The 24,324-nt window shown below is 39.6% G+C and overlaps 2 protein-coding genes and 1 long non-coding RNA gene across 5 annotated transcripts; all 3 read right to left on the bottom strand.

Moving 5' to 3' along the window:
• Positions 1-441: 441 nt before the first annotated feature.
• Positions 442-3,477, bottom strand: LOC110894721 (F-box/kelch-repeat protein At3g06240). Its single transcript, XM_022141956.1, has 3 exons — positions 2,627-3,477; positions 1,850-1,965; positions 442-632 (listed from the first exon to the last, which is right to left on the bottom strand). Exons 1-3 carry the CDS (start codon positions 3,475-3,477, stop codon positions 442-444), a joined length of 1,158 nt encoding a protein of 385 aa, XP_021997648.1.
• A 1,654-nt stretch (positions 3,478-5,131) lies between these two features.
• LOC110894729 lies at positions 5,132-6,674 on the bottom strand. The gene is made up of 3 exons (XM_022141963.1): positions 6,182-6,674; positions 5,607-5,802; positions 5,132-5,522 (listed from the first exon to the last, which is right to left on the bottom strand). Exons 1-3 carry the CDS (start codon positions 6,672-6,674, stop codon positions 5,132-5,134), a joined length of 1,080 nt encoding a protein of 359 aa, XP_021997655.1.
• A 2,171-nt stretch (positions 6,675-8,845) lies between these two features.
• On the bottom strand, positions 8,846-10,928 carry LOC118489204. Of its 3 annotated transcripts, none has more exons than XR_004886758.1 (4): positions 10,591-10,928; positions 9,850-10,296; positions 9,255-9,329; positions 8,846-9,147 (listed from the first exon to the last, which is right to left on the bottom strand). It is a non-coding gene; the product is annotated as an uncharacterized LOC118489204 (long non-coding RNA). The 3 variants fall into 3 exon arrangements; XR_004886759.1 differs by having other exon boundaries at positions 9,894-10,296; XR_004886757.1 differs by having other exon boundaries at positions 9,255-10,296.
• Between the last annotated feature and the right edge of the window lie 13,396 nt (positions 10,929-24,324).

Below are 24,324 nucleotides of genomic sequence, written 5' to 3'. Positions count from 1 at the left end.
ATCTTTTCCAACGTGGATCAGGTTACTTAAACACCAAAGGATGACCCATATCGCATCTTAATTCTTTGGACATTTAACCAAACCGACCTGTATCCAGGACATAACAATTAATGACCTAAAAACTCAATTGTAATTTAACCTTGTCTGCAAACTACACAATTTAACATGACTCGAAAGATGCATAATAAAATATCATTCGTCATCGCATCATTTAACATCATTCGTCACTGCACAAATAATCATCATTTACCCACCATTTGACTAGCGAGAAACATATAAGCACATAAGGTAGGAACCTAACACATTAGTTGTTGCCCGTAGGCTATCATTATTTGCCCTCGTCAGGGTTTCGTTTCCTCCAATTTGACCCCGAAGAGTCCGTCACCCACATAATACCCCGAAGGTTTCATCGTTGCCACTAGGGCTAATCATCTAAACATCTCAGTGATGTTTCTCGTGACCTGACGCCACTCCGAAGGTAACGCCGCCATCACAAATAACCCGCATCTCGTGACCTGACGCCACCCCGAAGGTAACGCCGCCATCACTAGTAATCCACATCTCGTGACCTGACGCCACCCCGAAGATAACGCCGCCATCACGGGTAACCGGCATCAAGCACCTCAAGGATGCTAATTCACATAAGGCATAAAAAAAATACACACATAATGTTAAAAGCACGTCAACTACTTGACAACTACTACCTTCACCATCTCGCTACCACTAAGGTTTGAAAACTATGATAGAATTATCAAAAAAATTTATCACGACACAAATCGTGCTTTTAATACCGACACCTACCACACCCCATCCCTATACGACTCCGACATCACTAAATAAAATGTCATTCGCCCATGCAGGACTAATAAGTCCCGATTAATCACCACGTCGTATAAAAACATTGTTTGTGGGAAAACGTTTATAAAATATTTTAGTCACACTCGTTAAAAACTCGTAACCACGTATGAAAACATGTGAAAAGCATGTATGCTAGCTCCGAAAATATTTAAGAAAAAGGGAATTAAAACTCATTGGTTACAAAGCTTCCAAATCCACGAGCCAACCGTATTGCAAAGTCGTCCCAATAGCGAACATACTAGCTTAAAATAATTGACCTGCTTGTGTGCTTGGTTAAATTAATTCATCAGCTTGCATGCATGCTTGGTTCTTTTAATTCGATGCTTGCAATATTTTATTTCGATAGATGGTATACACCAACTTGCTTGTATGCTTCACCTATCTAGGTGCTTGCTTCCTCATTTCCCATCCCTACATGCAAAACAAAGTGGGTTTAATGCTATACCTCGTGCATTATTATGATGTTATCGTTCAATGGCAATTGTGCTCTAGCAATGAATTAACTCCATGCGACCTATTCCTGACCTTCATGTATCACTGTGATTGATTTCGATTTCACAACTAGTAACGTTTGAATTAATCATCCATGATCAGATTCATCAAAACAAGAAATTGATTATAAGAGATTAAATTTCATAAACACCAAATCTGGGTTTTGGTGTCTCAAATTTAAAATCCATGTGAATAACTTTTCAGCAAACAAAACAAAGTCTTAAGAAACTACAAAAGGATTCAAAATTTAATCAAAACACCAGTTGATATATTAAATTTCAAATGTCGATATACCACATAAAAACAACACATCTCTACCTCGTTAACTTGTGTTTGATCTTCCACTTCTACTTCCTTCACGATTATCCCAACCCAAATGCAGCAGATTCAGAAGCCTCCTGTCCCTAGCTCTCCACTTTGCAACGTAGCCATTACCTTTTTCGTAAAATTTAAAGTAGAAGTAGTGATTCCTTGTAGGAATACACATAGCGTGGTATACCTTTTCCGCTAACCCCAATATTATTGATAGAATTCGAGTTGAGTTCATGAACCGCAAGTGATTCATCAAGCTCATTATCATTTGAAGAAATCTCAATTATAAGTTCACCTGTCTTCCTGAATCCCTTCACAGAATACTTATAACCTATACTATCTAGTGTAGGGATGGCAATGGGTCGGGTTTGGGACGGGTTTAGGTAATCCCAAACCCAAACCCGGTTAGATAAGCTTGTCCCAAACCCGTCCCAAAACCCGTCGGGTTTCTAGCGGGTAAATACCCATCGGGTATCGGGTATACCCGTGGGTTTCGGGTAACCCGTTAATTTAAAAAGATTACTCGTTGGGTATACTAATCTCAAAATCCATTGAGTATCTATCGGGTAACTACTAACCGGTTACATTTTGTATTTTCATTAAAAAAATATATATCAAATAACTACAATGTATACGGAATAGAATATCTATATGTGTAAAAATTGGATGTATCATATATATACATATTTAATAACATTAAAAAAATTATATCGGGTATACAATCGGGTAAACGGGTACACTTTATCGGGTAATTGGGACGGGTAAACGGGTATATCACTAAATCCCAAACCCGTCCCAAATCCGCGAAAAAAATAAAAACTATTCCCAAACCCGTCCCAAACCCGATTAACCGTCCCCAAATCCGTCCCAAATATGTCGGGTTTCGGGTTTACCCAATGGGTTCGGGTTTGATTGCCATCCCTAATCTAGTGTGTGTCTGCTAAAGGTCAATAGCTTGGCAAACGAATTTGGAGCACCCTCCTCCATCCTCCATACACGGAAAATTGGATTACTTGCGTCTACACCGCGTTCAAGCACAACAAGAGACCCCCTCAGCTCATTAATTGACATAGGAAAACGATATGCTAAACTATCCGGGAGGTTTATTTCTTTAAACTCTTCACTTGTCATATCAAAAGAAACAATCAACTGATTATACCTAGATCCACCATCCTTAGTAATCTTATCAGTAGCAAGCCAATAAAGAACTCCGTATATAACTACCACACTCTCTTCATTTACGTAAACTGATGTCCGAGGGAGATTGCTGCTATATGGAGTTCTCCACGCCCCTGTGCTTACCGTAAAAACCTCAACTTGGACGCAACGTAAACCTAACACATTCGTACCGTGTCTAATGTTTACAATCTTAGGGTCAGTAGTCTCACGACAAACCCCAAAACCTACAACGGTTCTAGATATCTCTACAATCTTAGGGTCAGTAGACACATGAACAACAACCGCTTTTCTAATGGAAGGATTCCAAATAACAGCCTTGCCACCACGCGGCACAAGAAGATGACGATCACCGTACAAACAAAACAAGCCGTGAGAAGTGCCGATAATGGTAGGCGTAAGAAGCATTGCAACACATTGAGGAAGTGTAAGGGAAACTTTCTTTTGTGGGAAAGTCTCATCGTCTACAAGAGAAACGAACTTTTTCTTACTGCGATGTGATTCATCGTTATAGCTTACAAGTAGATGATGTCGTTGGCTGCTGTAACGAGCAATGAAACGAGGGCTGTCGATGAGAGACTTCCATGCTTTAGAGACTGTTCGGAACTGAAGCAAGGACTTCACAGGAAGCGTTTTCATGATTTTGACTTGGATGTCGAAGGGTATGTTGTCTGACATTTTGAGTTTGATTATGGTATAGAGTTCTAGGGTTTACCAGAAGAGATGAATGGGAAGATTTGAGGTTTTATATATTCACATGTAAAACGAGGGGACACGTATAGAAATAATACTAGGTTAAATTACTTTTTGAGTCCCAGTATTTTATTTTAGAAGTTTTAATCATTTGAGTTCAAAATTAAAATCTTTAACGTCCTGATTCCCTATAGTCACTTTTCTTAACCATTTGAGTCCAAATTTCTAACACCATTCATCAAGTTTGTTAACTACAAGGGCAATTTAGTCATTTACACACAAGGTACAGCTCTTATATGCATAAGAGTATAAGGAACAGGCGTCTAATGCATAAATATTTTGTTCGAGGTGATCGAACAAAGAAGACATATCGGAACTCTGCTACATCAAATGTGAAAATTAGATCAAATCACAACAATATTTGATAGATTAGAACAGACTACTTGAATTGCCGACTTGGTGCAGTGAAGAGAAGTAATATTCACTGATTTCCACTAACCTTTCAACACAACCTTCAACCATACACAATTGGAGCAGGGGTGGTGGGATTTAATACCATGTAGATATATAGAAGAAAAGAATCAATCGATTGATGAGATTATTAGATTAAACTTGCAATGATATTGAGATTTGAGAGAGGAAATCAATTAATCAACTCCTCCACTCCTTCCCCTTTTTAATCATAGTCTTCAATTGAACAAGCAGGGGTCATCTTTGCCATCGGAATCAAATCTAACCCGTAATAATAAAACACAACAAAGTGAGGATGTGAGAGTGGTTTACAACACAAATGGAAGATTGAAGAAGATGAGAGGTCTGAGGTTGGTGAGTAATGTGGGTAGGTGACAGCAGTGGTGGCGGTTTTAGGGTTTCAGTCGTGGCGGCTTTGATGGTGACGATGGTGTTGTCGGAGGTAGGGCAATGGTGGTGGTTTATTATGGTGATGGTGGTGTCGGAGGTGGTGTATGGCAGTGGTTTATAATGGTGATGGTACTGTCGGAGGTAGGGCCGAGGGTGGTTTATTGTGGTGATGGTGGTGTATGGTTGCAGCCTGCAGGTGAGGTGTTGTATGGTGGTGGTGTGTGATGGCTAGGGTGGTTCTTGGTGGTGTTTAGAGAGATAGAGACTGATGAGTGGGTTTGAGATAAGGTTTGTTATTTATTGATATTTTTATTTTTTAAATATAGGGGTATTTTAGTCTTTTCGTTAGAAACTAACAAAATATTTAAATGGAGTTAGAAATCTGGACTCAAATGGCTAAGAAAAATGGCTATAGGGACTCAGGGCATTAAACTTTTTGATCTTGGACTTAAGTGGTTAAAACCACTATAAGGGCATGTGTAGTCATAAAGCCCTCAAAGGGGCGTTATGCGCCATGTGGCATGCCACGTCAGCAAAGGGGCTTTATGGGGCTTTATGCAATTTGGGGCTGTAGTCATAAAGCCCCTGTGTAATCATTACTCAATTAATTTAATTTTCTATTTTTTAAATAATTTATAAGTTTTATAAAATAAAAAAACATTTCATTAAATAAAAAACACTACATTAAAAATAAAAAAAAAAGTTACACTAAAAAAAAAATTACTCCTAAAAAATAAATTTATTCTTCGGTGTCATCTTCGTTCTCTCCTTCTTCCTCTTCGTTTTCTCCAGCATCTAAACCTACGTCTTCAAAGTTCCCGTCTTCGAATTCCTCCCCCACTTCTTCCTCGGAATCTTCGTCGTGATCATTGTTTGATCGAATTGGGCGAATCGCCCAAGCATGCTCAACCAAATCCGCCTTCAACGCGTTATGTATTTCTCTAGATCGGAGTAGTTGAGCATTTACGAGTCTCTCTTCCGTTGTCGCTTGGGGTAGTTCGACCAAATCTTCGGGAATATAGTTTTGGCATATCGCTTTTCCATCATCCTCGATGATCATATTATGCAAAATGATGCAAGCATACATGGCCATTCGTATTTTATCCTTATGCCACATGCGACAAGGATTCCTGATAAAATGCCATCGTTGTTGTAGAACCCCAAAACACCTCTCGATGTCCTTTCTCGAAGACTCTTGTAATTTTTTAAAATACTTTCTTTTTTCATCGAAAGTTTCAGAAAACGTTTTAACAATAATCGAATACTCGGGGTAGATACCATCGCCCAAGTAGTAGCCATGCTCGTAATCGTTCCCGTTTGCATGGAAACCGGCCTTTGGTATAGTTCCAGAAATGTAGCCCTCGATTAATGGTGAAGCCTCTAACGTATTAATATCGTTAAAACACCCGGCTACACCAAAGAAGGCCGACCAAACCCAAAGGTCGTATGACGCAACACCTTGTAATACCAAAGTTGGCCCTTTTTGATCACCCCGCGTATGTTGACCTCGCCATGCGGTTGGACAATTATACCAACGCCATTGACGACAATCCAAGCTACCAATCATGCCGGGTATTCCATGCTTTTCTAGATGCACCTCATATATTTTTTGAAGGTCGTTCCAAGTGGGGTTTCTCAAATAACGTTTTCCATATAACTGGCATATTCCTAAAATATAATTTAAAAGTTACGAAAAAAATAAATGTAAAAAAGTAAATAAATAAAAAACAATAGCAAAAATAAAAAGTAAATGTATAAAATATAATTTAAAAGTTACGAAAAAAATTACCATAGCAAAAATGTTCCAACGTATCTCGGGTTGTTTTCTCCGCCATCTTCAAATACTCGTCGTTGATGTCGTACGTGTTTCCGTATGCTAATACGCGTAACGCGGATGTGACCTTTTGAATTGAGGTGAAGCCTAGATATCCTCGTGCGTCCATTCTTTGCTTAAAGAAATCGTACGTATTTTCCAACTCATTGTTAATGCGCAAAAATAACCTTTGGCTCATCCGAAAACGTCGTCTAAAAACATTCGGTCCGTGAACCGGTGCCGCGTCAAAATAGTCTTTCATCAAACGCTCGTTCGCGGCTTCACGATCTCGCAAGATATAGGTGCGTCGCAAGATGGGTCGTGGAGGGGGAGGTGGCCGAATGTGCTCAAATGTTTGTAGCACAAAAGTACATGCACTCGTAACCGCTTCTTCCTCGGCCGCGTCTTCGTCGGGGGAAAAATATCTTCGGTAAATATCGGTGAAAGACTCTTCCGACGGGGAACCCATTTTTTATAAAGTAAGACTAGTTTTTTTAAAAATATATAGAGAATGAGAAGGAGAATGAGAAGAAGAATGGTTTGAGTTGTAAAAAAAGTGGAAGAAAATGATGTTATTTATGGTGTTAATAATTAAAAAAATTGAATTTTTTTTTTTTTTTAATTTATGACCGTTTGACAACGGTCAAAATTTTAAACAAACCATCTCCTCGCGCCGCGATAAACATCACGCTCTTTTTTTTTTTTGGTTCATAGCGCCCATGGGGGCGGTGTGCTAGGCGCCATATCGGCGCTATGGCTGGACTTCGCGCCCCAGTACATGTGGTCTAACAACAGAAGAACTCAAAAAGTAATTTACCCTAAATACTAATGGGTTGGTAAGTCATTGGTGAACGGAAAGTCTTTAGAAACACATATACAAATTCACCTTTTAAAATGAAAAATAAATATGTTAGTGGTATTTTTATTTGTTCAGAGCCCCCTTGTCATAGTTGCATAGGTCGTTAAGCACTTTCAGGTTAGTTAAATGGGGAGTTGCAAGTACTCGGGTTTGGCGGAAAGTACTCGGACATGTTAAACTATAAAGAAATTAGTTTTCGGAAAATTATATATATGTCAAATATCATAAGTTTATTAATGTTTACAACTATATATATAAATAAAAAAAATACATGTTTAAATAGTAAATCATTTTAAACAATTACTAGGTTAGAACCCCGTGTATTACACGGGTTGAATAAATGTAATTTTATATATTAAATAATAAAAAGTTATATCTTTATAAACCCCGTATATTGTATGGGTTAAATAAATATAATTTTATATATCAAATAATAAAAAAGTTATATCTTTAAAAACCATATGTATTACATAGATTAAATAAATGTAATTTTGTATACTAAATACTAAAAAACGTCGTATCTTTAAAAAACCCGTGTATAATCAGGTTAAATAAATCTACCAAATAATAAAAAAATTACATTATTAAAAACCCCGTATATTACACGTGTTGAATAGATCTAAAAAAGAGTTATATCTTTAAAAACCATGTCTATAAAGATTAAATAAATGTAATAAAGATTAAATAAATGTAATTTTGTATATTAAATACTAAAAACGTCATATCTTTAAAAAACCCATGTATAATCGGGTTGAAAAATCTACCAAATAATAAAAAAAAAATTATATCCTTAAAAAACCCTGTACATTACACGTGTGGAATAAATCTAATTTTACATAGCAAATGATAAAAAAGTTATATCTTTAAAAACTTCATGTATTACACGAGTTATATAAATGTAACTTTGTAAAGTAAATAATAAAAAAATATATTTTTAAAAACCGCGCATTTTACACGAGTTGAATAAATATATTTTTTAATACCAAATAATAAAATAAAAATATTTTTTTAATAAATTAGGATAACATTTAATATTAATTAATTATTTATATATTTAATATAAGATAAGTAGGAAAGAGATGTATTTGTTTTAAAAATATATTAAATTAACAATTTAGATTTGAGGATAATATTTTATTAAAGTACGATAAGATTCAATAATAATTTATTATTTATTTATTTAATTAATATAAGATAAGTATAGATTTGATGATACTTTCAATGAATGATACGTGTCCAAAACTTGGTTTCTTTTTATTATAGTAGATATGTCTATACAGATTAAATAAATGTAATTTTGTATATTAAATACTAAAAACGTCATATCTTTAAAAAACATATGTATAGTCGGGTTGAAAAATCTACCAAATAATAAAAAAATTATATCCTTAAAAAACCTTGTATATTACACGTGTTGAACAAATCTAATTTTACATAACAAATGATAAAAAAGTTATATCTTTAAAAACTTCGTGTATTACACGGGTTATATAAATGTAACTTTGTATAGTAAATAATAAAAAAATTATATTTATAGTAATAATAAAAAAATTATATTTTTAAAAACCACGCGTTTTACACGAGTTGAATAAATATAATTTTGTATACCAAATAATAAAAAAATATTTTTTAATAAATTAGGATAACATTTAATATTAATTTATTATTTATATATTTAATATAAGATAAGTAGGAAATAGAGGTATTTGTTTTAAAAGTATATTAAATTAACAATTTAGATTTTAGGATAATATTTTATTAAAGTATGATAAGATTTAATATTAACTAGAAAAGTAACCCGCCGCGATGCGACGGGGGCTAGATTTATATTTCCATCAAGTTAGATACATGAGCTGCAACCAAGAGTTTATGCCTAGATTTGTATATGTATTATGGTCTCAACTTAGGTTGTTAACACCATGCATGTTAGTTACATAAGTTGCGCAAAAGATACTTTCCTTGACGATGTGGTTTGCTGAACTACGGCCTGTAGTTGCGGTCTTTTTCCTACTTGGCAATTGTACAAAAGGTGTTTGGCGTCCCTATCATTCCCCCTTCCCTTCTTTGAAAGCAAAAGCACAAACTACAAGAACGAAAACATACACAAATATCCAAACACATAAACCTAAAAAGAACATACAACAACCATAGAGCTGAAACATAATTTAACAAAACATAAAAAATACACACCTGATTAGCAATAATAGTAGCAACCAGAGATAAGAAGGCAACCGCAAAAGAGTACACATGACCAGATATTCATAACTAATAAAATATACCATCAGTCAGTACATTAGACACTCGTAAACACGGCATAAACATTAAAAACATACAAAAATACTCAACCAACAAGAATGACATTATGGGTCAGCAAAAAAATCAAGATTAGTCTTTATCTATTTGTTATGTATTTGTTGTGATAATCAATATTCTGGAGCTCTATTGCTCACCTTAAAATAAAAAAAAAACTTAAATAACATCATGGAAAAAAGGACAGAATTGTCAAGTAAGTTGCCTGGCACTACACAACATCGAAATCCAACATAAGATGTAGCAGTGTCATTCATCTATTCCAAACAGCTTCAAACACAATATACACATGCCCCTAGTAGACATTGTATATTTATTTACCAAGGGTACAGATTGGATAGAAATAGTTTTAAAAACCTTAAATTAACTAATCATGAAACATTACATGTAATTGTTCAATCAACTCGCACTTTATTTGAAAAACATATAAGCATGTAATCAATGTCATAAAGAGGATCTTGTAAACAAAACATACTAAGTTTAAACCTCTTGTTCATAGAAGTGTCGCCTATATCATACCCATGTTACAGGTCGAGGCCAGTTTCAATGCCTTTGTTGTGAGCCAGCCCAAATTCCTTCCAAGGTAACAGCTAACCTAAAACATTAAAAGAAACTAAAAAGAACTAAATTAAAATAGAAAAAGAGAAAAACCTTTAGTGAGTTGTCCCTTAATTGCAACAATACCCATAAATGCCCATCACTCGGGTCGAAACAAGAGTTTTTTCTCCAAGCGCGCCCACTTTTGCCAAGCCAAAGTCCGATATTTTTACATGATAATCCTCACCTAGAAAAATATTTGGACTCTTCATATCCCGACCGATGGGTTCAATTGTCATGTAAATACTCTAACCCTCTTTCTGCACCAGCTGCTATTATATTCATCCTAGTGTTCCAGTCGAGCCGTTTCGTGTGAGTCACCAACCTGGCATAAAATTAGAAGTTTCAATCAATAATATGACCCCACATAACTCCATTACTAAAAGTTAAGACATTTGATTCGTAAAAGTTTGTAATTAGCAGCTACGGATTTGGGTTTGACTCCTTGGTTGCTTTGTTGGGTCCATTTGGTGGTGTTATAATTGATGATGGATACGGGTTAGTAGATATGTCAAAGTTGAGGTCACTAACAAATTTCCTATAAAAATGCACTGCAGTGAATCATCACCATTATAATATGGTAGGGTTTTAATGTTCAAAAAAAGTCAATAAAACTCACCTTTTCTGAAGCAAGAGCAAGCTTTGACCACCACCGTTCGCCCCCTCAACGCTCAAACACCACCGCCGCAAACTCCACCCGCAACCACCGCCACTCCGACCTCCAATTTTTTTTCCAATCACCGGTTGCTCGAACCACCACCACCACCGTTCTTCATCATCACCATCCGGATAGAAACCACCACCCATCATCGCTAAGGGGGCAGCCAAAGTGTGTTCGGATCCCCTCTCTCCCGATTCTCTTTCAACCAATCACTCTCCTTGTGTTGGGGAGTAAAATGAAAAGAGTGATGATACATTAGGGTTTTCACTTTTTACAGTACACAGTCCAAACTATACAATAAGAAGATCAAAACTAAAAAGACAGTACACACCTATAAGCAGAATGTACAAACTTCATTGCATAGAATTGTTGTAAATTAGAGTATTATATAATTTATTATTTATTTGTTTAGTTAATATAAGATAAGTATAGATTTAAGAATACCTTCTATGAATAACGTGTCCAAAATTTGGTTTCTTTTATTATAGTAGATAGATATTCAATTCTTAGAAAATGACCCAACAACCAAGAAATGCTAAAATATAAAAAGATAAACTAGTCTTAATTAGGGATTATATATAACAATACAAACAACCCCTATTAAACAAGTCTAAATGCCAACAAACTCAGTTTTGTATCATGCGACATGATCAAAATCTATGTACCCAAAAATAACTGTAGATAATGTCTTATTACCTGACCATGTATGTGATCAACTGGAATGTCAAAATAGACTATAGACTGCCCAGAACGAAGATCACAAATAAGAACACGGTCTGCCTCGGCTTCTGTTATAAGATTCGCAACAAGTTTAGCAGCAATCGATTCATGCCCTTGGGTCTGAACACTATCACTAGAAGAACATGCATGTCAATAACTAATTTAAACAAACAAACAAACAAACAAACAATAGACTACTCGGGAACACATCATAAAAGAAACAACACTTCTAAAAAAACACAAGCGCTGCGAAAAAAAAGAAAGAAAAGTTAATAGAAAAGTCTTTGACTATCGTCCAAATTCTGTACATGGGGTTGGGCAATGCATAATGGGGCACTATAGAGGCGTGAAGAGGCTTGATAACTCCCCCAACACCATCTTTTGGGCGTTATAGGAGCATAAAGAAGGAGGAATGATTCTAGTATAATGCCCAATGGAGAGAACAACATGGAAAGTAACGAAAGGGCATTAAAGGGCATCAACCAATTATATATTTTTTAAGGGGCTAATTAGTATGCTAATGTGGTGGAAAATGCCCCTTATGGAGTATTAACTGTTACGGATGGCGTTAAAGAGAAATGGTTCATGGATTCTGTCAAGAACTATAGAGTAGAGGTAGAAGAATAACAAGGGGTTTTGGGTAAACTAAATCAATTCTAGTGGAAAGTTTAGATTCCATCCCTAGAAGGATTGTTAAATTCCTTTTTTGACATGTGGAATGTAATGGAATGTTCTCAAATTTCAATTTCATTAAAAACTAAGCAAACACAATATTTGATGGAAATTTTTTCAATTCCAATTCTAAAAATTAAAATTTGTTTAAAAATAAAGATAAATTAATAGGCTCCGCATGTAGGTGTCACGAAACTGATGAGGAAGTAGCACTTAATTCAAAGGATCGCTCATATGCTAACAGAACATATGTGCAATGGTGATATCAATCTTCGACATATTCTACAGATTGTAGCCTCTCTACTAGGTCAAAACTCGTCAAGGCATTCACCTCGTTATATGAGCCTTTAAAATGTCGTAGATGACAAGTTGATTTGAAGACTTAGACGACATAAGAAGTTTCCCGTCATCCAGAATATATGGAAGTAACCACAGAAGGATTACGATTGAAAGGTGATTTCATTCTCATTATTGACTATAATATTTAAAGCGATTACAAGCACTAATCAAGGAGGAGAATTAGGAATTGTTACAACAATATTTGACTTTCTAATATACAATGATTTGAATTTAATATGTGCAATAAATATATATAATAGAAAATAAATAAATGTAAGTTATATATTGTTAATACGCCCCCGCAAGATGGAGGAGCCGTTGGATACTCCGATCTTGGAACGAAGAGATATAAATGACATTCTCGGAAGCGGCTTGGTGAGAGCGTCTGCAAGCTGGTCTTTGGAGCTGACATGAAGGACCTTAAGTTGACCCGCATTTACCTGTTCTCTGACGAAGTGATAGTCCAAGGCTACATGTTTCATGCGAGAGTGATATACCGGGTTTGAACATAGATATGTGGCACCAGTGTTATCACAAAGCAGTGTGGGAGGACGCTTGCATTGAATTCCAAGTTCATATAATAAATTTTTTACCCATGAAATTTCTGCCGCCGCGTTTGCAATGGCTTTGTACTCTGCTTCTGTAGAGGAACGAGACACCGTCTTTTGTCTTGATGACTTCCAAGAGATTATATTGGATCCGAGATAAATTAAGTAGGCCGTTGTAGACCGGCCCCCATCATTAATTCCCCCCCAGTTTGAGTCCGAAAATGCTTGTACTTCAAGGGGAGAGTTACGGTTCAAGAATAAGCCGTAGTGTACCGTGCCTTTTAGATAACGAAGAACCCGTTTGAGACTTTGCCAATGTGACTGTTTGGGATTGTGCATGAATTGTGAAAGTTTATTGACAGCAAACGAGATGTCAGGTCGTGTGAAAGCAAGGTATTGTAGGGTGCCAACAAGTTGGCGATATGGTGTTGGATCAGCGGATGGGGATGGATCCGTGGGTGAAAGTGGGTCCGAGACACTTAGAGGGGTGAGGACATCTTTTGCACCATCCATTTTGAAAGTGGTAAGAATATCTTGGATGTGGCGGTGTTGGGAGAGAAATAGACCTTGAGGTGTGGGAATGACTTCAATGCCTAGGAAATGGTGGAGGTTGCCTAGATCTTTAATGGAAAATTTGTTGCCTAATGCTCGAACAAAACGATCTAGAAACTGGTCATTGTTTCCCGTTAGAACAATGTCATCGACATAGACAAGGAAGTAGCAAGTAATACCATCCTTGTTAAATATGAAAAGAGAAGCATCAGATAAGGATTTTTGAAAGCCGAAGTGATTAGAAAAGAAGTTAACTCGTTGTACCACGCCCGCGGGGCTTGTTTGAGCCCGTAAAGAGACTTTTTGAGTTTGCAAATATGAGTTGGAAATTCCGAGTTGATGAATCCTGGTGGTTGGATCATGAACACGTTTTCATGAAGGGTACCATGAAGGAATGCGTTATTTACATCGAGTTGACGTAAGGACCAACGTTTGGAGAGAGCAATAGACAGAACTGTGCGAATGGTTACCGGTTTTGTAACCGGACTGAAAGTGTCAAAGTAATCCTTACCAAACTGTTGATGAAACCCCTTTGCAACTAGGCGTGCTTTGTACTTGTCGATAGTGCCATCGGGTTTACGTTTGATTCGGAATACCCATTTGCACCCGATGGGGGGTTTGAGTAGTGTGAGGAACAAGCTCCCATGTTTGGTTTTGAAGGAGAGCATTGTATTCAAGGTCCATAGCTTGTCGCCAAGTTGGATCTTTCATGGGTTGGGTGTGGGTTGTAGGTTCGAGAGAGAGGGGAAGAGGATGAAGTGTGGTGGAGTTAATGAAGTTAGAGTTATAATATTTTGGGTTAGGCTTAGGTTGACGACGTTGAGGAGGTGTGGATGTGGTGTTCGATGTGGTAACGGGTGTGGCGATGGGTGTTATTTGAGAAGGTGTAGTGAGTGGTGTGGTTTCTGGAGTGAGATTAGAAAGTGTGTCGTCGGGCGCGAGATCGGAAGCAGTGGGAGATGTATGTGTTAAGGTAGGTTGAGGGTGAATAGGAGAGGTGGACACGTTATCAGAGGTGGATGAGTTTTGAGTGGATAAGGGAAAGGAAAGTGTGAGAGAAGGTGATGCATGGGATGTGTTAGGTGCAACGTGTAAAGGGGATTGAGAAATGGGATTGCATGGAAAAGTTGGTGTGGTGAAGGACTTATTTGCATGCAAAAATAAGTCATAGGTGGTGGCAGTAGGTGTGGATCTTTTATCTTGGAATGGAAAAAATGTGGGAGATAAATTCCACATGTCGCGAGTGATACAATTTTTCGGTGACTGAAGGGGTAAGGTCCCAAAAACCTCATAAAAAGGGTTCGAGACCATACCACCAACTGGCCTTTCAACCTTTTAACCTTGCGCGAGCGCGCATTGGTCTTACAGAAAGGAGGAAGAAATCAACAAGCGATAGTCGCGCGCCCAAAGGAAAGCATAAAATCCTTGCGCCGCCTTCCATTTAGCAAGGGTTAAAACCCTGAGATCAATACTCCCGCCCAAATATCCAAACTTGGATATCATTTTACCCAGACTTGGAATTTTATCAGCTGTGTACACACAATAAGGTGTCACACCAGATTACAGCAGTAATCTTCTAGAAAGAATATGATCGTGCACCACTTAGACGGTTATAACCGTCTGGACACGTGTCATTATCACATACGTTCATGAAATCACAACGATAGCATGTAATTGGAGAATGATATCCACATAAGTCACTTTCCACGTGGCAAATCCCTAACCATAGATCAAGTCACGATCCGTGTGCATTCACATCGGATCAAGGCAACTTGACGTGGATTTTAAAGAACTTAACGGAAGGAAATGTAACCGCTACGACGTTAGCATCTTCCGTTATCTTTTCAATAACAGGTTTTCCCTCCCAAACTCCCGGTTATAAATAGGAGAACTATTCAGGTATAAACTCAGATCACATTCACTTCTCAAATACTTTATCTTCTCCATTACCAATACTTATTCTCACACCGGAGTCGGGTCAAGGAGAGAACCCTCTTCTCCCCTTGACGAGGCTAACGGTGCTCTGTTTTGCAGAATCACCGGAGAAGAAGCTCGGTAGCAACTGAATCAATCGAGAGAGAACTAACCCTTTATGCGGATTCAAACCCCATAGATACTTCGGTTCCGACCATTTATCTGGTGTTTCTTCATTGGCGCCCACCGTTTTCTCAGTTTTTCTAGTTTCTACCTCGTTTCGGTTCAGTTCATTCCATTTTTTCTGTTTTTGCACATGGCAGAAAATTCATCTTCTCACCGACAACTCGGTCCTCGACCAAATGTCGGAAACAATTTACCAGTAGAAGGGATGGTAGAAGAGGCCTCAGACGATAATGAAGTTCAATCTAATGGAGCAAATGACCCTGTCACCCCAGGGATATTTCCTACAGATCCCGCTCAATCAATTTTACCACCGGGAGAAACTCCGATATCATGGTATGTCCGGTCACAAGGGGCATTAATGCAGTATACACACAGTTGTGTGCTCAAACTGCTCCCGTAACACAATCACGAAGGCCGGGATCTAGGGCCCATGCTTCCCAGCGAGAAGAATCAACTTATGATGGTACAAGCGGCTACCACAGGCAACACCATGAATCACACCCTCGTCAAAGGCAATCGGTTCATGATAGGTTGGGATCCCAAAGGGATGCTCACACCGATGAATCAGATCAAACATATTGTTTGAGTGCAAACACTAGCGTATTCAACAGACTACACCCAAACTCTAACAAATCCAGGCCTCGAGCGGTTTACAACCCTGAGGCAGAGCATAATTATGACTTAGTTTACCGCCCTGCAGAAGCAGCGGAAAACTCAAAGTTTATACTGGAGATAGCTCTGGCTCCATTGGAGAGGGCAAAATTACCATCTAACGTCGGGAAATTCAATGGGTTAACTGACCCCGATGACCATCTGAGAGTCTTCACCAGTGCAGGGTTGGTTGGCGGTTGGACTCTTCCGCTTTGGTGTCATTTGTTTGTTCAAACATTAACTGGCCCAACGCGAATCTGGTTTGATAACCTACCGACGGGGCAAATCGAGTCATGGAAAGACCTGCGCCAAAAATTCTTAACACACTTCAGCCAGCAAAGGCGTTCCATGCAGGATACATCCGATGTCATGAACATATGGCGTCGAGATGACGAGAATCTGGAGGATTTTATCACCAGATATAACAAGGAAGTGTTGGAGATCGGTGGTGTTCACGAACAACTAATCCGTGCTCAGTTTAAGTACGCGGTCAGATGTGACGACATGGTCAAAGTATTATCCGGAACAGAGGGCCTTCCCAAGAGTTAGGAAAAGATAATGGCGGCGGCCAAGGTTTATGCGCAGACGGAGAAAAACCTTACTACAAACAGGCCACCACCACCACACAACAGGCCCACAGATTTAAGCGCAACGGGCGAGAGAAGGTTCAAAAAATCATGGCGCGAGTCATCCGGAAGTCGTTCCTCTGAAGATGCTCGCACAACAATTAACAAACTCTCTGCTCAAAGAGAAAACAAGCATGAAAATAGGGAGAGGCAGTGGACCCCCCTAACAAAGACCCCGGCAGAGGTTCTGAGTACTGAGGATTATCAGTTCAAACCACCAATTCCGATGAAGAGTAAACGTGGTCAAGACCTGGCGCAGTACTGCGAATATCATAAGGACACTGGGCACACCACAAACAACTGCATATCCTTGCGCACAGACATAGAGAGAGCGCTCAAAAATGGGGAGTTTACGCATCTACTCCAGAATATGCGCAAGGAGATTAAGCAGATTACCCGGGGAGAAGAGACCTCCAGCAAACGGGCAAAGACTTAAGGGACTCTGTAGAGTTCCCCGCAGGAAAAAACATCAAATATGGCGAAACTATCAGGGAGTAAGTTAAGTTCCATCTAATTATTAAAGACTTTGTAACGCCTCTGAGCTTTATCCATGAATAAAATTACAAAGTTTCTATTATTTTTGTTTACAAAATGCATGCAATTTCTTTTTAGTAAGCGCAAAAACATTATGGTAGTAAAAAATAAGCTCCATGCGCGGTCAGTGGTTACATCACAAACGACCATAAAATTCACACATGAGCTTCATACCAACTTCATTCGCCTTACTCAAGTAAAAGCAATTGTACTCATGCAAAATATTGTAAAGTCATTTAAACAAATAGAAACATATTACCTTCAGCGTACAAATACGTCCTGAAAAGATTCAAACACAACAGTGTTTCGAATTTTTGCGCAACAGCACAACAAAACAAGGATTTACATCCCACGAAAAACAAATTGTTCAAAACAATTACATCCTACACTAAATCTTCACCCTCATCCAGAAAGATTTCCTTAAGCTGCGCTACGTGATCATCCGATTGCAGCGCCACATTTATCAACTCCATGACTGGAAGTTGCAAGTTATTAAACTCTGTCTTCATGGAAGCAAGCGCAGCGGCAGTATTCACGCCAAAAGTAGCAGCCTTGCTATCATCCCAGCTAACCTTCAGCGCGTCATTCACATGATGGGAACATTCTGCGTAACCTTGCGCATACCCATCCCGTCGTGCAGCAACCACCAATTCAGCAACAGTTTTATCCAGTTCTTTACAGTTTAATACAGATTCAGCAACCTATGAAATCAAGCGAAATTGGTAAAAAAAAGAGAGCAAAGCAAGCGTATACATGATTTCACAATAAAAAAGGAAAGGAACTTACACAAGCAATTCCGCGATCTTTCAACTAGGCCATATCATTCTTTAAAGGCTCTAGCTCGCTTTCCGCTGTGACCCGCGCCGTTTCTGAATTTTCCAGTTTTTCTTCAACCTCAGTCAAACGGCGGGAGGTTTCAGTATAGTCGGAACGCGCAAGCTCCAGGTCTTTCTTCAGTTGTTCCTGGTCAGAAACCAAAGCAGTAAGTTCCTCTAGTTCTTTATCTCTAATGGCAAGAGTGGTTAAAGCTTGTACCTCCCGTTGCTCACTCCGTTCCCTATGAGTACGCGCCTCCGCCAGCGCAGCCTCTGCATCCGCTTTCTCCTTCTTCAATCTTTCAACCTCCGCATCTTGATTCTTCAGCTTTTCAGCATCAGCCTTGAGGTTACTAATAATGGTGCGAAGGTTTGTTTTCTCAGCATTATCTTTTTTCGCAAATCTTCCTCCAATTCTTACGTTCCTCGGAAAGGAGAGCATCTTCAGCTTCTGCCTTTCTTTTCCAACCAGCAACAGACCATTCCTCAGTCTTGCGCTCAGCCTCGAACTTGGCTTGATCATCTTTTAATTTAGCCATCAATTGAGCCAGACGTCTCTCATCGTTGGAAAATTTCTTCTAAGCCGCCATAAAAGATTTCTGCTCTTTATGCATATTATACCACTCACGAACAATACGGTGGGTGGTAGAGACATGAGAAGCAGTCTCAGCAACATAAGACTGGTAGGCCTGCTCATAAGACCGGTCCTCCTGAAATTTGATCTCCCCAGGTGGAAGTATTCCCTGCAACCAATCTTGGCACACATGCCAGTCCGCGAAAGTATCCCCCTTCTTCAAATTCCAAACGGGGGCGTGAAGGTCAGCAGCATCCTTCTCTGAATAAGTCCGGTAGTAATAATCTCCCAAAGTTTCCTCTGGGCGGATGGGAGATTGTTTACTAACACTGGCAGACGAATCTTGCTCTTCAACCGTCGCCCTCTCAGCATGCTCCGGCATAGTGTCTGAAGGAGAAGGAGTAGGAGTTTTCTCAGTTGCCCCTCCCCCCTGGTCTTGAGCAATCACCTCAGGGGCCGAAGGATTATCAGCATCATTCACCATACCTAGGCCAGCATCAGCAGGCCTCTCAGTTTCAACAGTCTTCTCTACATCATCATCTGCACCCTCTGTAGGGTTCAACTGGTAAGCCGCAGAAGCATGCGGAGGGGTAGAAGGAAGTTCTTCATTCACCACGGATCGCAAGTTCGTGGGAATTGGAGCAACAGGAGCTGCTGTAAAAATAAAAATCCGTAAGGATCTAATCCATAAAAAGGAAATAAGGGAAGATGCTACTTACCAGGAACAGATTCCGTAACAAAAGCATCAAGATTCCCTCTTCGGGTAATTTTCTTTCTCTGAACCTTCTTAGGAGGTTGACCCTCCGCGTCAGTATCAGTTTGTTTTCTCTTGCTTGCTCCCCTTTGCACCAAATGCTCAGGGCTAGATTCCAAATCAATCGGATCATGTGTGTTGGATGGAGGGATATCAGCAGAATCTTTTGGTTCTGGTTTAGGTCGCCTAATAGTAACTGCAGGCGCAAGACCCTCCAAAGTATCAGAAACCACCACATAATCACACTTGTCAGAAGAATGGCGCATACCTTTCTTCTCCCCAACATTCTTAGCTTTAGAAGATTGAGTCTTCTCAGCATCACTCTTTTTTGGCGCAATATTACTAGTCGTCGCGCGTCTTTTCTTCTCAGGCCTATGCCCAAACTTGACAACTCACCTATAAAGCGCAAAGAGCAATTCACTCAAACGCGCAACAACAAGAAAAAACAAACAGTATGCACAATCTTACCCGCACCAACAGCAGGCTGTTCAGCCAAATCCGCGTCCCGCGGAAGAGCAAAATTCCTCGCAATACGATGGTACCAAAGCTCTTCATCAGGCTTTTTCTTGATGGTATCCATCTTTCCCCCTTCTCTCTTATATGCAACAACATACAACGAAACAACTGCAAGAAAAGGGGAACATGCTCAAAAAAAAAAAAAGAACAGGGGAACATGCTCAATCATACCATGGCCTCCCTCTGTATACACAGGCTTGTCGTCCCGGTCCATCCTCCAGTTCAAACTCATACCAGCTCCAACAAGGGCTTTTTCCGGCAAAATAATGTTAGGAATTTCCTTCAAATCTTGGTACCAAGTTTCATCAGAAGGGGTCCGGAGCGTTTCAACAGGAACATCTTCCTTTCCCCTTAAAACCATTCTTACCGGAATCACTCCGGCCTTAATAAAGAAGAATTTTTGCTTCCAATCATGGAAAGATTTTGGGGGATGAAGCAAAATTTTCTTTGCAGTGGCTCTCTGAACAAATGAATAGAACCCTTGGGTACAATGCATTTGATAAAAAAAACCCTAAATCGAGGAACGGTTGGCTCAATATGCATGGTCCGACACACAAACTCAAAATGTCAGACCCTAACCATGCCAATAGGATGCAGTTGAGAAAGATGAATACTGTAAAACTCAAGAATTTCAAGAAAAAACCTTGTTACAGGCAAACGAAAGTTGCCATCACAGAAAAAATCCCAAAAGAGGGTAATATACCCGGCCGGAGCATCTGCTGCCGTCTGCCCCTCTTCAGGGAACAGAGCACCCCAGCTCTCTGGAAATTTGAAATTCTGAACTAAACCATCAAAAGACGCTCTCGACCACTTCAACGGTGGAAGTTCAGTCGACATCTCTTCAGCAAGACCTTCTTGATGTTCTCCGGTTGACATGAGAAGAAGAATAGGGGATTTTCAATTAAAGAAAGGAAGGGGAAAAGTTTTCAACAAAGCAATGATGGCACTAAGAGGTTACCCAAATGTTATATACTTATCGCAATAAATAGCATCGGTAACCGTCACAGCGATTTTTCCGGGTATCACAGTCCCCCAAAACAGCAGAAAAAGTACACACGCGTCTGCACGCGCGCGTGAAAAACACGGATAGCAGCACATACCTGACAGTGTCAGCCTGTCCTACAGTCCTAACTGTACCATCCCCTAAAGTCAAAAGATTTCCAAAATCTTCAAAACAAAATTAAAATCTTCTCATAGAAGACTCATCATTTTTCGCGCCCAAAAACCTTTCCCTCTCATAAGTCCAGTGCTCCACTTATTTGCATAAATACAACACTAGACTGGGGGGACTTGAAGGGGTAAGGTCTCAAAAACCTCATAAAAAGGGTTCGAGACCATACCACCAACTGGCCTTTCAACCTTTTAACCTTGCGCGACCGCGCATTGGTCTTACAGAAAGGAGGAAGAAATCAACAAGCGATAGTCGCGCGCCCAAAGGAAATCATAAAATCCTTGCGCCGCCTTCCATTTAGCAAGGGTTAAAACCCTGAGATCAATACTCCCGCCCAAATATCCAAACTTGGATATCATTTTACCCAGACTTGGGATTTTACCAGCTGTGTACACACAATAAGGTGTCACACCAGATTACAGCAGTAATCTTCTAGAAAGAATATGATCGTGCACCACTTAGACGGTTATAACCGTCTGGACACGTGTCATTATCACATACGTTCATGAAATCACAACGATAGCATGTAATTGGAGAATGATCTCCACATAAGTCACTTTCCACGTGGCAAATCCCTAACCATAGATCAAGTCACGATCCGTGTGCACTCACATCGGATCAAGGCAACTTGACGTGGATTTAAAAGAACTTAACGGAAGGAAATGTAACCGCTACGACGTTAGCATCTTCCGTTATCTTTTCAATAACAGGTTTTCCCTCCCAAACTCTCGGTTATAAATAGGAGAACTATTCAGGTATAAACTCAGATCACATTCACTTCTCAAATACTTTATCTTCTCCATTACCAATACTTATTCTCACACCGGAGTCGGGTCAAGGAGAGAACCCTCTTCTCCCCTTGACGAGGCTAATGGTGCTCTGTTTTGCAGAATCACCGGAGAAGAAGCTCGGTAGCAACTGAATCAATCGAGAGAGAACTAACCCTTTATGCGGATTCAAACCCCCTAGATACTTCGGTTCCGACCATTTATCTTGTGTTTCTTCAGTGACGGGATCAAAGCATTTATACGCCGACTTAGATGGTGAGTAACCAAGAAAAATGCATGTTTTTGAACGCGGTTGTATTTAGATGTGGTGTAGGGACGGAGCCACGGGTAACATAAACAACCAAATGGTTTAAGTTTAGAGTAGGTGGGTGTAGTACGAAACAACATATCATATGGTGACTTGTTGTTAAGGATAGAAGTGGGTAGGCGATTTATTAAATAAGTGGCAATTTGAAAAGCATGTGACCAGAATTTTTGTGGTAGGTGGGCATAATGGAGCAAGGCGAGGCCGGTTTCAACCACATGTCAATGGCGACGTTCGGCAACACCATTTTGCTCCGGTGTGTGAGGTGGTGTTGTGTAATGGGAAATACCCTGGGAGGTGAGATACGATGCGAGTCCAATATATTCACCACCGTTATCGGTAAATAACGCAATTAGAGGTGTTTTAAAAAATTTCTCAACCAAGGATTTAAATTGAGGAAAAAGTATCGACACATCAGATTTGCGTTTTATAGGATATAACCAAATGTATTTCGAGTAATAATCAACAAAGATAACATAGTATTTGAACCCCTCGATTGAGGTTTGAACCGGTCCCCAAACATCCGAATAAACAAGTTGTAAAGGTTTATTTGCAACAAACGAATTTTTACCAAAGGGAAGTTTATGGCTTTTATTCAATGAACACGACTTACAATGAAACGAGTCATGTGACAATTTATTATAATGAAGTCCTAATGTACTGATTAAAGACTTGAATACTTGAAATGAAGGGTGTCCAAGAGTATGATGCCAAGCGAGTAGGGATCCTGTTGTTGTTGCATTAATTTGAGGACGTGAGGTGGTTGGCCCATAGTAAACGTCATTAACGTTCACTCCCCGCATGAGATGCACCCCCGTGCGTAGGTCCTTAACCAGAAAATGATATGGAAAAAAGTCAACGGAAACAAGATTAGTTCGACAAACTTTGGCAACAGAAATAAGATGGTTACGTAAATTAGGAACAACTAAGACATCAGTTAAGTAAAGTGGGCGTGAGTTTGTGGAAATGGAGGTGTGACCAGTATGTGTTATGGGAAGGGTCTTACCATCACCTAAGGCAATCTCATCCGAGCCGCCGTATTCCGAAAGGACCGGTATGGCATTTTGATTTGGTGCTGTGTGACTTGACGCGCCGGTATCCCACATCCAAGCGGGATTTGTAGAAGTGGGATGAGGTGAAGTATGATTAACCACAGGAGCCGACATAGTTTGTCCTTGGACTGACATATTGTTTTCTCGCAGAAAACGGCTCAGCTTGCGACAATCTTTCGTCTCATGACCTGCAAAATTACAATAGTAACAATATGTGTTGTTACGGTTTTGGCGAGCATGCGGACCCGCAGATCTTGACTGCCAGGAAGGACGGTTTACGGGTGACCTGTTGGGGCGATGATCACCTACAGATCTGTTGTAGGTGCGACCCGTTTGACGTTGCGTCTGATTCACCGTGCTTATGATCGGATCGGTGGTGATCTCTTTTAGAGTACGCTCATGGTCAAGAAGTTTGTCAAATAGTTCCGGGAACGATATGGTAGTGTCACGAGTTTTTAAAGCAGCCACAATGTTGGTGTAATCGTCACCAAGTTGGTTCATAATATGAACTACCAGATCCTCCTCGGGAATTGGATTTTGAGTAATGGCAAGTTCATCAGAAATCGCTTTCATGTCATGTAGAAAATCAGTAATAGAGCGAGAACCTCTTGGATTTTTGCCTAATCTTGACTTGAGCGAGATAACGCGCGAGCGCGAACCACTAGCATAACTCGAGTTGAGTAAGTCCCATGCTTGACGGGTCGTTTCAGCGGAGGAGACGATGGGCTGAACTTGATCGGAGCAGCTGCCTAGGAGGGCACTAATAATCATTTGGTCTTGTCGAAACCAAGGAAGGTAGTATGGGTTAGCTTTGGTTGTGTCTCCAGCGGTGATGGTTTCCGGTGGAGGTGTGGTTTTGCCGACAATGTGGTGGTCGAGTTCTAGACCAATGAGAGTTGAAAGGACTTGTTTCCTCCAAGAGGGGAAGTTGTTAGAGGTAAGTTTGATTGGAAAATGAGTGGAGGCTGTGATGTGA

Source organism: Helianthus annuus, chromosome 17 (genome assembly GCF_002127325.2).
Source record: "Helianthus annuus cultivar XRQ/B chromosome 17, HanXRQr2.0-SUNRISE, whole genome shotgun sequence".
Classification (NCBI taxonomy): domain Eukaryota; kingdom Viridiplantae; phylum Streptophyta; class Magnoliopsida; order Asterales; family Asteraceae; genus Helianthus; species Helianthus annuus.
Note: the sequence above shows the minus strand (reverse complement) of the source record. Positions and strands in the feature narration are given on the sequence as shown.

What these genes read in the sequence shown, in the direction of transcription:
- LOC110894721 (XM_022141956.1), bottom strand. Translation starts at nt 3,477, where the DNA reads ATGAAAACGCTTCCTGTGAAGTCCTTGCTTCAGTTCCGAACAGTCTCT. An exon ending in GAGGAGGGTGCTCCAAATTC is followed by an intron (nt 1,966 to 2,626) that starts GTTTGCCAAGCT and finishes GAAGGGATTCAG; the next exon opens with GAAGACAGGTGAACTTATAA. An exon ending in TATTGGGGTTAGCGGAAAAG is followed by an intron (nt 633 to 1,849) that starts GTATACCACGCT and finishes TATGTGAATTAG; the next exon opens with CATCCTTGAGGTGCTTGATG.
- LOC110894729 (XM_022141963.1), bottom strand. Translation starts at nt 6,674, where the DNA reads ATGGGTTCCCCGTCGGAAGAGTCTTTCACCGATATTTACCGAAGATAT. An exon ending in GTTGGAACATTTTTGCTATG is followed by an intron (nt 5,803 to 6,181) that starts GTAATTTTTTTC and finishes TCTTTGGTGTAG; the next exon opens with CCGGGTGTTTTAACGATATT. An exon ending in ACTTTCGATGAAAAAAGAAA is followed by an intron (nt 5,523 to 5,606) that starts GTATTTTAAAAA and finishes GCATTTTATCAG; the next exon opens with GAATCCTTGTCGCATGTGGC.